Source organism: Mus caroli, unplaced genomic scaffold (genome assembly GCF_978045245.1).
Source record: "Mus caroli unplaced genomic scaffold, Mus_caroli_1 scaffold_4, whole genome shotgun sequence".
Classification (NCBI taxonomy): domain Eukaryota; kingdom Metazoa; phylum Chordata; class Mammalia; order Rodentia; family Muridae; genus Mus; species Mus caroli.
Window position 1 is genome coordinate 19,974,482 of NW_028227259.1, and position 13,216 is coordinate 19,987,697.

The window sequence follows — 13,216 nt, forward strand, 5'->3', positions numbered from 1 at the left end:
AAAAAAAAAGATTCCATTAAAGACTCATTCTAGTAACCTAGTGCAATTTGCTACTTAAAGGCCATATTTGTAGAATCTCATTTAGGCCTCACTGAATTTTACAGAAATTAACTTACTTCAACGATAACAATAAATATTTCATAGTAAATTAAGTCAGTTTTAAGACCAGTACAAAAAAAAAAAACCTACTAGAAGAAAAAAATGAACACATTTCTTTAGACACTTATTTTAAAAACGAAAACTAGTTTTCTCTGATGTAGAGCCACCAAGAAAGTAATTAGGAAAAAATATTTTATAAACTCTGCACATTTCAAAAATAATATGCACTGACTTTTGCAAAGTGTGGATGGTAAGAAGTTGGAGGAAATTGTCACCTTTAATGAAACTCCCCAAAGACAATGTCATTTATACACATTAGAAACATTTTTAATTATAACACGTTCAACAAACAGAAGAAATTGTCTAAATCAGTAAGAATATTATAAAAATGATAGCCAGACCTAGGGACACAGCTCAGTGCTTGCGTTATAGGCATACGTACCTGAGCTTGAATTGCCATCCCACACATAAAAAAGGCAGACATGGTCATCCATGCCTGCAGCCCTACTGGGGGACAACACGGGGTGACCCCAGGAGTTCACTGGCCAATCAGCTTAGCAAAAATGACAAAGGAGGTCCAGTTAAAGATAAAGACGAACTTTGTATCAAAGACAAGGAGGAGAGTGATAGGGCAAACTGCCAGACGTCATCCTGTGGCTTCAACTGGCATGCACATAGGCATGCATACTACGGTGAGTGAGTACAAACGTGTATACAACATACACTGAACAACAAACAAGTAAACAAATAGCTCTACCTATCAATTCTAGTGTGACGTTTTCAAGAAATATTTCCTATTCCTCGTTTTCTAAGGAAGGGAGTGCCTTGCTTGTGCAGGGTTCAGAGCATGTGCAGCCTAATACAAGCAAGAGCTTGGGGCACTGAGCTCGCATGTGCTGTGGACAACAGTCATTCCACAGTGCAGTCCCCTCATCCTGATGCACAATGAGGCAATTAGGAAATGCATTAAGTAGCAGTCACACCCTCACAACTTCAATAAAGACTCAGTCATCACTAGCAAGAAGGAAGTCTTCAATTCAAAGAAGAGCAAATAACACCACTTCCTTGGAAGGGCCTGTGTGTGTCAAGTTGTTCTAAAGAAAAGAAAATATGTTTCTGACAAATAAACTTGTATGTCTCTCCTTATGTCCCAAATAAACTAAGGTTTGATTAGAATTTAATAGTAAAAAGATAAATACATATATTATACAAAACTGCTCATTAACCTGTAAAAATGTAATAGAACACTGTCAAGCCTGGACCATAATTAAGCACAGTAGACTTTATCTGCATGCTCTGACATCACACCACAAAGAAAGGAAATGAGCAGGACCTCACATATGCTCAAGCTCCCCAAACCCAAAGCATATTGCAAAGTATGGCATGGTATGTACTCCTTGGTTGGGGCCAGACCCCAGAGTTAGCTAGTTCCCAATGACTGTTTCCTAGGACCTCCTCACCAGAGGTTCAACTCCACAGACCTTGGCTGGGAAACACTAATGCCACTCAAAGCATTTCTCTGAAAGTACAGAGGAAAATAGAGCCACGCGTCAAAGAACACACAGAGGCAAAGTGTCTTTAGTGTCTTTGAAATGGTCCTCAACCTTCACATATTGGGATGCCTGGCTCGCAGACACCTGGTCTTCAGGAAATCACAGCCCTCTCACCTGCTGGGATCCCTGCTGTTTCTTGGTACCTGGAATGTCAATGAGCAGCCCTATTCTAACCTCTCATTTCTATCATTCTGATAACTGATGTTCCACTGTGACAGAGCTTGGATTCCTAGCTAACTGGAGGACCAAGGCCTCAGTTTGCATCCTGGCTCCAGCAGTGGTGGGCTTTATGGTAGTGAGGCATAGCCGGTGTCCCTCAGCCTCACCTGAAGCATGAAATAATAACAGAGCATTCCTGACAGAGTTAGTGTAACGAGTAAAACACTTTCCAGGAAACCAAGTAAATGCCACACAATGTTGAGCGGTGGCTAAATAAATAAATAAATAAGTAGCTGGGCATGCAGAACATAGTGACGGGGGGGGGGGGGGGGATGGGGGATGGAGGGGAGATGTGGGAGGAAGGGCAGATAATGAAGGGGAAAAGGAGAGGAAGTAAAGGGTGTGTGCTGTTTGCAGAGCTCCAGGGGGCTGGAGTAGTGATGTAAAATGGCACAAGGCACCAGAGTAATCCAGACTAACCAGATGATGTAATCCAAACTGGAGAAGACAAATACACTTGGGATTTTTTTCCACTTTGAATCTCCCCAATTATTCATAATAAAATGGGCCCACTTTCCTGAATCCAAGGGTGGCTTTAAGCTTGCTTGAAAAAATAAAAAAGGAAAACAGGGAGAACAGCAGGTAGGGAGAGTGTACTGGCTAGTTTTATGTTGATTTGGTGTAAACTAGAGTCATTAGAGCAGAGAGAGCCACGATAAAGAAAATGCTTCCATAAGATACAGCTGCAGACAAGCCTGTAGGGCATTTACTTAATTAGTGACCGATAGGGGAGAGCCCAGCCCATTGTGGGTGGGGCCACATCTGGGCTGGTAGTTCTACAAGAAAGCAGGCTGACTGAGCAAACCATAGAAAGCAAGCCAGCAAGTTGCACCATCTGTGGTCTCTGCATCAGCTCCTGCCTCTGGGGTCCTTCCCGGTCTTCACTGAGTGACACAAACCCTTTCCTCCCCAAATTGCTTTGTTCATGAGTGTTTCATTGAAGCACAGAAACCATTATTAAAACAGGGGGAGGAAAGAGGAAAAGAGAAAAGAAGAGGGCTGGATGAGAAGAGAGGATTCTGACGGCAGTGGCCTGAAACAAAGCCCTGAGAAGCAGGTGTCGATATTTGAAACTAAGGTTATGTTTCCATTTCAAATTCTAATCTTGAGATAAGCATAATAAATGTTGCCCAAATGGTGGCTATTAAAATATTATTATAGTAGCCAGGCAGTGGTGGCACATGACTTTAATCCCAGCACAAGAGAGGCAGAGGCAGGAGGAGTATCTCTCAGTTCAAGGCCAGCCTGGTTTACAGAGTCAGTTTCAGGACAGTCAAGGCTATATTTGTCTCGAAAAAACAAACAAACAAACAAACAAATAAACAAAACCAAACAAAATTCCTGTAGATTGAGGAGATGACTCTGTTGGTAAAGGATTTGCCTTGCAAGCACAAGGACCCAAGTTTGACCTCTAGTAGTCAGGGAAAACCATCTCAGCTATGCTTGGTGGCATGTGCCTGTGAGCCTAGTTCTAAAGGTACAGGGATGGGCGGAGAGATCATATCTCAAACCGGGAACAACCATATCTCAAGAGGAATACTGGACCATACCTGAGAAATATTGCCCAGGGTGGATTCTGACCTCCACACAGCACGCATGTGCACTTGCACATACATACGTGTGCACCCAAAGGAACACACACACACACACACACACACACACACACACCAGCATTGCCAGAACATAGTAACAGAAAGTAAGAAAGCATAACTGGAAAGACTGTTCTTTTACTTAGTGAGCAGTCATAGTTAGTTTAACTCACCTTTCCAGAACCTTCTAGTTCCTTCTTATCTTTCAGTGCTTGTCCAGACAACATTTTCATCTCAACCACTCCTGCTATCGCGATGATGGGTACAATTGCTAAGAGTAAAAGTGTCAGTTGCCAGCCGTAGATTAGGGATATGATGATTCCTGTCCCAAGATTTGCTATGTTCTGGGAAATCACAGCAAGCCTAGACCCTGTAGCCTGAAAAAGAAGAGACATGGTTTATAGTCTAAACTATGTTTAAGTATATATTTAAGAATAAGAACTAATTTTCACGAAAAGCTTCTCACCTATGAAGTAAAAGGAAAGATGCCCTTACACAAAGCTTTTGGTTTCTAAAACAAAGATTTCCCACACTTTCCAAGTGTAGAATAATAACCCAAAGTGCAAGTTTGTCTTTCCATAATCTTTCAACACCAAAACACCATGCACCGAAGCAAATCAGAGTGTGAGGGTCAGACAGTTATATGAATCTAGGATGGTGGGCATCTAGCCAGGAAACTGCTTACAATTTAAGGAAGATAGGTGTCAATATACCTGGGCCTATTTGAAACACTTATTTTCTTGGGAAAATGCAGATTCAAAAGTTTTGGAATATGGTTTACAGTAGGCAGAGGCTTTGGATAAAATTCTGAAGGATTCATGACACATTGCTCTCACTCCTTTGCAATGATTCCTAACTCGAAACCAGCAGTTAATCTAGTCAGTGTAGCACACCACGCAGAGAGGACCACATCATTACTTGGTTACTCTGGTACCTCATACAATCTAGCATCCCTATCCTGGCCTCCAGACCCAAGTTCTCTGCAAATAGCACAGAAATAGAAGATAACATATCCTTTACCAGTCCTATTTTTTTCACTTGAGCAAGACTGCCTGGTCTCATTAAAGATTACAATGTGTACTCCAGGCTGGACAGTTACCATCTCTGTCACTTCTGACAAATCTCTCCCAACTCGAAAGCTGAGAGGATTTATTGATTACTAACCAAAGTGTCTTCTCCATTCTGAATCCTAGCACCACCGAAGCTTCCCACATAATTTAATAAATATCTAACATAATTGGTAGACTGGGGCTTAGTAAGAGAAAGCACTATACCTCCCAGAACCCTTTAAACACGTTGAGTATAAGTAGGGAACTGAAACAGGGCTGAAAGCGATAGGACAAATACTACAGTGTAGCTGTTGCTTTTGGTGTAATTACCAAACTTACAATGAAGTGACTCTGCTAAACTGGGCGCCTAGCATAGGTTGAAGGGTACAGGAGTGTGAAAAGCCAGCTCTCTGTATGCACATTTTGTGTGAAAGTGAGAGTAAGTAGCTTAGAGGGATGCTGCCTCACAGGGATGGTCCTTTTGTCAGCACCTACAATCCTACACAGAAGCCACTGAGGGACAGAAGCACTCAACACACCTCCTATGGATACAGCAGAGCCAGGGCCCTGGCTTGTAAGCTTTTAGACATATGGAGGTCTTGTTTTGGACCACAAAATATCATTAAGATAGTTCTAGAGATGATAAATTCCTTGATGTTTGGCTCTTTTCTATTTTTCAAAAAGTCTTTCAATGATGTCTTCATCTCTGGACTTTCTCTTTTCCCCTGTCTCTGAAGACCACACCCATCAGGCTTTCTTTCCCACCACATTTGACAGTCCATGGGACAACCATTAGTGCACAGGGCACTTGTTCAACTATCTCTTCTCTTAGAACACTCAGTTTTACTTCCAGGACACCACTCTTCTATATCTCGAACCCCTAGTTCTCTCTATTATCACGTGTCCAGCTGGTCATCTAATGTGAGTATCACGACTAATTAAGTCACACACAGACCTCTCGATTCTTCTCCAAGCCTCATCCTACAATAGGATTACAATTTCATTAAAGAACAACTCCATTTTTTTCTTTTTCTTTTTTTTTTTTTAACTTTTTTTTATTTATTTATTTTTTTAATATTTTTATTACATATTTTCCTCAATTACGTTTCCAATGCTATCCCAAAAGTCCCCCATAGCGCCCCCCACTTCCCTACCCACCCATTCCCATTCTTTTGGCCCTGGCATTCCCCTATATTGGGGCATATAAAGTTTGCAAGTCCAATGGGCCTCTCTTTCCATTGATGGCCGACTAGGCCATCTTTCGATACATATGCAGCTAGAGACAAGAGCTCCGGGGTTCTGGTTAGTACATCATGTTGTTCCAACAATAGGGTTGCAGATCCCTTTAGCTCCTTGGGTACTTTCTCTAGCTTCTCCATTGGGAGCCCTGTGATACATCCAATAGCTGACTGTGAACATCCACTCCTGTGTTTGCTAGGCCCCAGCATCGTCTCACAAGAGACAGTTATATTTGGGTCCTTTCAGCAAAATCTTGCTAGTGTATGCAATGGTGTCAGCGTTTAGAAGTTGATTATGGGATGGATCCCTGGATACAGCAGTCTCTAAATGGTCCATCCTTTCATCACCGCTACGAACTTTGTCTCTGTAACTCCTTCCCTGGGTGTTTTGTTCCCAATTCTAAGAAGGTGCACAGTGTCCACACTTTGGTCTTCATTCTTCTTGAGTTTCATGCGTTTAGCAAATTGTATCTTAAATCTTGGGTATCCTAAGTTTTGGGCTAATATCCACTTATCAGTGAATACATATTGTGTGAGTTCTTTTGTGATTGTGTTACTTCACTCAAGATGATGCCCTCCAGGTCCATCCATTTGGCTAGGAATTTCATAAATTCATTCTTTTTAATAGCTGAGTAGTACTCCATTGCATTTTTTTCAATTTGTATAGGCCAAACATTATACTCAACAATCTTACCTCTCAAATCCACTATCTAAATCATCATCAAATCCATGGACTATACTTTTAAAGTATACCCAGATCAGTGTGTTTTGTTGCTGCTTTCAGTGTGACCCCTCTAGGAGGCCTCTCCTAGACTATTGTAATAGATTTCCTACCTCAACTTTACTCCTCAGCTGTTATTCACATAAGAGCCCCATAACTCCCATTTTAAAAACCTATCAATGAGTTCCTATCCAATTCCTAATGTGATGCTGATCACAAAATATGACATCCTTTCATCACTTCATCTAGTGTTTTTATCCTCTTTGCTATGAGATATATGCATGGCCTAGCCTCAGGTCCTTTATACTTGTTCTGATTAGAACACTCCTGTCGAGGCATACTTCAGTCCTCTTGCTTATATCACATAATAGGAACTTTGCTTCCATAAACAAGGCAACCTTTGGTCCTAGCACCTCCCTCCAACCCCCACCCAGTTACCTTTTGACAATATGTCCTGTTGTGTAGATTTTAAAAGAGCAAAACAATTGTCTGTCTGAGTAGGTTAAAAATGACTTTATTCAGTGTCCATTTTGCTCTCTTCTGTTTTATATGCTCGCATCTGTATCATGGGTCTTGTTATATGCTTGCTTTAAGCAGAGAACCACATGAAAGAGGAACTCATAGGAATTATGCTGCAGTTTCACAGTTCTGTGTACATTCAAATCTGTAACTATACTTATCACAGGTCCCATTTACTAAACAGTGAAGGATGTACATTACCACCTTTTAGGAAGACTGAAGCATAAGGAAGGCAGAACTCAAGACAGAATCACACAGAAGAGACCATGTGCCATTCAAGTTCAGCATCATGTTGTAGACTTTTGCCATAAAGAAGGCTGAAGAAGAAACCATCACTTCATCTAAAGAGTCAAAGTCTAATAATTCGACTGTCTATATCAACTGGGGATTCAGGTAACAGCATATTTTCGGTTTATAGTTTAGCAATGTGTCTTTCTGCCTGAGCTACAGTTTTAAAGTGCTTTTCATTCTCTCCAGTGTAATTTTAAGAACATTTTCTTTGTTTCTTACTGAACTGTGATGTCCATTAAGTTTTAGGTAACAACTACGGTATCCTTTTTTCTCCTAATATCAATTATAAATATTAACTTAACATGGAAAACAGGGTGATTCTGGTGGCCACGCCAAGGACACATCATTTCCCGAGTAACTCTTCTTTCATATCAGTCTTCCTCATGTTATGGCTGGCATAGCAAACACAAGGAAATTTATAACTATCTATATGTTATATGATATACAATCTTTGAATTTTAACATATTTGCTGTAGAGAATTCAATATGTTTGTGGAGTAGAATGTGGTTGTGTGAATGGGAAATGTCCCCCAAAGGCTCAGGCATTTGGGCCATTGGTCCCAGCTGGTGACACTGTTCTGAGAGGTCTCGGGAGGTACAGCCTTGCTGGAGGAAGTATGTCACTGGAGTGGGCCTTGAGAGTTTAAAGCCTCCTCCCGCTTCCAGTACTCTTTCTCTGCATTGTGCCTGCTGTTGAAGATGTGATGTCTCAGGTTCCTGTTCCTACTGCCACACCTCTCTGTCATGGTTTACTCTTTTCCCTCTGGAACCTTAAATCCAAATTACCTCTTCCTTTTATAAGTTGCTTTTGGTCATGGTGTTTTACCACAGCAATAGAAAAATAATTAACACAGACAGCTAGTTACAGTGTCTTCAAAATAGTGACCATTAACACAAGTTATCAGGAAGTCAGTTGTATGCTAAGCCTAAAACAGAATAGATATGAACAGCCACAGAAAAGGAAGCACATACCCCTTTCACTTGAGCAGCATCGTTGGCGAGCCTAGTGGTCAGTGCTCCGGTGGTGTTTTTAGGGTCATCAAACCAGCTCACATCCTGTGGCACAAAAGGATTTGTTATCTTAAAGTCCTAGTCATGAGCCCTTAGCTCCAGTAGGAAGGTGGCAGAGACACTTTTGTTTAGCACTCACATCCTCTGCATTTAGCTTTCAGACAGGAAGGGAACTTAAAACACAAACAAAAGCAGATGATATCCTCTGTCTTCATCTCAACTATGTTTAAAGCATGACTCTAGGTGTTGAACAGGGAACACTGACAACAAAGTTGCTGGTGTCTTCAAGACTTCCTTCTATAGCCAGAAGGCACAGGGAAGTGAGCACACACCAGATCAGACAGTAATGATGTGATGGTGGGGGGGAAGGAGGGAAAGAGCAGGGTGAGAAGGCTAGGATGTTGGCAAAGGTGTTGTACAGAGTAGAAAAGAGACAGGGAGTCCTTTCAAGGCAGCATATGAGCAGAAACCAAAATGAAGGAAGGAAAATGAAGAAAAGAACCAAAGAGGAGAAAGACACCATGCCTGAAAAGGGCCTTAAAACACAAACTTGATCTGCTCACGCAGAAGTTAAAACGCTTTACACCCTGAAGGAAGGCTCATTTGTCATACTGGGATTCCCCTGAGCCTTTCCTCCTCAACTTCAATGCAGTTTCCCACAGTGTCCTAAAGATGACCTCTGTGATGTGGGTTGGGGAGGTTTCCCATGCATGGCCTCTGGCATCTGTAAAGACTGTATATAGACTTTCCCCTGAAGGATCCAGGATCTCTGGATTGGGGTGTGGATGGAGGAACTGAATCTAGCTAGGATGCTGATGCAGCATTAAACAAACTGAGGAGTCATGGAGGCTTGTGTCTGAACAACTGTAGACAGAGAGAGTAGGTATGGGGTAAGCCTGCTGGGGATAGAAAAAGAAAAAGCTCAAGTTTAGAAATATTAAAGTGTAAAAAATTTATTAATATCAGAAGAGAAAAGATAAACCAGCAGATAGTTAACTCTAGTTAGGGCAGAATAATAAACTGATTTAAAAACAAAAAAATCTTGATTAAAATGCACATACAGCATAATAAGGGATCTTATTAGTAAAATCTATTATGTATTCATACTTTACATTTATTAGTGATAGGCTGTTTGTGTATGGATGCATGAACTTGCCATGGCACAAGTATGGAGGTCAGAGGACGAGTTGTGGGGGTTGGGGTTCTGCCCTTCCACTGTGTGGGCTCTGGAAATCAAAGTCAGGTCACACACTTTAACGGCTAAGCTAGCTCACATCCTCATATTTTTAAAAATAAACATACTGTGATTTTTAATTATGAATTTATGCCTGTCACAAATAACTTTAGTTTCTCCCCTGAGAGGCTCTGCCAGTGCCTGACAAATACAGTGGTGGAAGCTCACAGCCATCCATTGGACTGAGCACAGCGTCCCCAATGGATGAACGAGAGAAAGGACCCATGGAGCTGAAGGGGTTTGCAGCTCCGTAGAAGGAACAATAATATGATCTAACCAGTACCCCCAGAGCTCCCAGGGACCAAACCACCAACCAAAGAGTATACATGGAGGGACCCATGGCTCCATCTGTATATGTAGCAGAGGATGGCCTTGTTGGACATCAATGAGAAGAGAGGCCCTTGGCCTTGTGAAGACTTGATGCCCCAGTGTAGGAGAATGGCATGACAGGGAAGCAGGAGTTGGGTGGGTTAGTGAGCAGGAGAAGAGGGGATGGGGTAGGAGGTTTTCAGAGGGGAAATGAGGAAAGGGGGTAAAATTTGAAATGTAGATAAAGAAAATAATAAGTAAATTAAAAAGGAAAAAATAATTTTAGTTTCTAGGACATGAATTGATAATTTGTATTAACAAAGTATTTTTTGAAAGGCTAGAAAATAAAGGTCTACAACCTTTATTTTCTAATAGGTCTACAACCTATTATAGTCTATATAATTGACTTTCTAGCAAGTCTTGGTATTTAAGTGTTCCTCCACTGGAATGTGACACCCTTGAAGACAGAGGCCATTCATATTTGAACACATTGCAAAAGTTAGTACTATACTTTATAAGCAGTGGCTTTTTATGCCTTTTCTACTGAGCAGTTTGTCCTACTGTTCAAGCTTAACCATCATCCATTCAGCTCTCAAAGGATAACAGACCTGGTAGCTGGCCTGGAGGCTGATGGGTAATAGGCTTTCAGTGTTGTACCAAGGTCAACTATGAGATTGTTTAAGTAGAATCTAGGTTATAAATATGGCTTAAAAGCTTGTGATCCTAAAACATTAGGATCAATATTATGCTCAGCTACACTGCGAGTTTGAGGTAAACTTAGGTGCAAATGACCCTATGTTAAAAACAGCAAGATGGATGTGGCTTGACAAGAGAGTCCAAGAAGAGGGACACCCCCCCCTATAAAATAGTGCCCTCTCACCCATCAGGTTCTGTTTCAGCTGTGAGTATCATTAGCTAGTAATTTCTATAAATACATAAGTGGTTGTAGGTAGCATGGAAAAGGATTGTCTTCTGGAAATTTGAACATGAGAAACTGGTATTTCTCACTCATTTTAGGTTTTGTTTTTTGTTTTTGTTTTTTATTCCGGTGTTGGGGATTGAATTTGGGCCCTATGGATTCTAGACTTTACCTCTGTGTTACATCCTAGCTTTGTCAGACAGCTTCTGGACATATTCAACTTATAGACCAAGAGTCTCATGTATCGTAGGATGCTAGTAATGTGACCCAATAAGTTTGTAAATAACAATATCACATTGTAATATAAAAAAGTTGTACACTTCTGCTAGTAATTTTAACAGGGAAGTTTAAATGTTCATGATTGTTAAAGATACTCACTTTAAATGGGACTGCTAACAATATTGTCAGTGATTCAGGACCAGGATATATAGAATTTCATAGACACTCACATTAAGTCATGACAGCCAATACCACTGTAACTTGGGTTACTGTTTTAGTCTGGCTTCAGCAAAGAATCTCAACAGTGAGAAATGGGCCACGAAAAGGAATCTGAATTTGGGCAAGAAGAGTGCAAAAGTTCTCCAGGCACACAGAATCATGACAGAGTGTTCTAAGTACACAGGAGAAAGGCAACAGAGGGCCCGGGAGCATAGCAGGTCCCTCCTAACACTTCTCAACCTTTGGGATAAGATAAAGGTTCCATCGTCTCTCACTGCTGAGATAAAAAGCCCAGTGAAGAAGAATCATCAGGATGCATACAGGATACATATGTGTTTCAACACAGTCTAGTTCCTCATACCAGCCTGCAGCAAAGAGTCAGCAGGACCTGATATAAATGGAGGCTGAGGGTGACCAACAAAAGATCTCAGTCTAAGCACCTCCCACCTGAATGCCTACGACCTGTGTCCACAGAGCACAAAAGAGGCACCATACTCACCTCAGGTACAACCTCAATAAACGTACCTGTCTCAGCATGGATTTGAAAACCATGTATCGGAGTCGCTTAGTGAGGATCTCTCCAGCTTTGCCAAATGTGAAGCCCTGAGAAGAACAAGAGCAAATCACACAGAAGACTGGGCAGGGACCAAAACACCAATTACTCAGTGTGAATCAAGGCCTGTGAGAGTCCTGAGCAGGAGGGGACTCACAGTTTGAGCTCCCTGCCTGGTTCTCAGATGACCAGTTGGACATTCTACAGTTTCCAGTTTACACAGAGGAAGTGTGTGGATCCTTCATGTGGGTGTGCAGTCATGGCTGACTCAGACTCGGCACCAAAGCTAGACTGAGACTGAACTGTTTTCACTCCCTCTGCTTCACCATCCCAACCGTCAAAGCAGGAATGACCAGCTACAGACTGCCTCCCCTTCAATCTCCCCCAAATTCTCATGGAGCAACTGTACATTTTCAAATACCTGTGATACTCTTACAGGCAGATAGTGTCTCATTTATTGTACCAAGGTCAAGTTCCACAATGAATCTTTTAATTATTTAGTGAAGAAAACCCTTTTTCTTTTGTTGTGTCTTGTTTTGTATTCCTAGCATGTTAAGATGTGACCTGTTGTGGAGTTTCATTTATTTGTTTGTTTATTTGCTCTTTTTTTGGAATATAGGAAGATATTTCTCTGACTACTCCAATTGACCAACAGAAAGTATACCCAAACTGATATCCAGGGCTTACCATAAAGCCTGTACTTTAATTCCTGCCTTCCATTTCTATACTACACAGAGCAATCTGTTCAATGTTATTACATCACTGTTTCCATTTATGGCATGGTTGGTTGGGACAGAGAGGATGAGAATAGAGTCAGGGGATTAAAAATAATCTGGCTCTCATTGGCCATGGTAAAGGAGGAATTACTTCATGAGAAAGACCAATACATATTTTTATAAATCTACTTGAGATAATGAAGTAAAAATAAATCATTTACCTGAAGAAAAAATGTAATGAAAGAAATGATCCCAAGGACCAGAAACAACAAGGAAAACAAGTTGCTGTTCTGCTGCTGGGTTTCAGGGGGGCCACCGTTTGTAAAAACCTATGGAAAAAAATATTTGAAGGGTTGTTAGTTCAAACACTGAAAAAGCATTCCAAATCTTCCCTGTATCGCTCATTATGTTTAGTGATCGGAAGAGCCTTTCTACGCTAGAATACAGTCGGTTTCTGGAATAAAGGCAGGTCTCAACGCATCTACATTCTGCCTTTGTTGGGGGAGGTATTTCTGTCATTCACAAATTCATCTAAATACTCTCCTTTGGCTTTCTTGGTAACAGCGTGTATCATAACTCATTTCTTTGTATATATCTGTCAGAGGTGAGCACATGTGTATGGAGGTCAGAGGTCAAGCTAGTGTGTGGTTGCTTAGTATTCTACTGTGTTTTAGATTTACTTATTCTATTTTTATGTGTATAAAGTTTTGCCTGCATGTATGTATGTGTACTGTGTGTGTGCCTGGTTCCCATGGAAG

The 13,216-nt window shown here is 41.2% G+C and overlaps 1 protein-coding gene across 1 annotated transcript in view; it reads right to left on the minus strand.

Moving 5' to 3' along the window:
- The window catches only part of LOC110295101 (ATP-dependent translocase ABCB1), a 171,023-nt gene that overhangs the window by 20,005 nt on the left and 137,802 nt on the right, over positions 1 to 13,216 (minus strand). The window contains exons 19-22 of the mRNA XM_021163577.3: positions 12,680 to 12,787; positions 11,715 to 11,792; positions 8,251 to 8,334; positions 3,634 to 3,837 (exon numbers count right to left, since the gene is read on the minus strand). Coding sequence (XP_021019236.2) covers positions 3,634 to 3,837; positions 8,251 to 8,334; positions 11,715 to 11,792; positions 12,680 to 12,787 — 474 coding nt within the window. The remainder of the gene's footprint in view (positions 1 to 3,633; positions 3,838 to 8,250; positions 8,335 to 11,714; positions 11,793 to 12,679; positions 12,788 to 13,216) is intronic.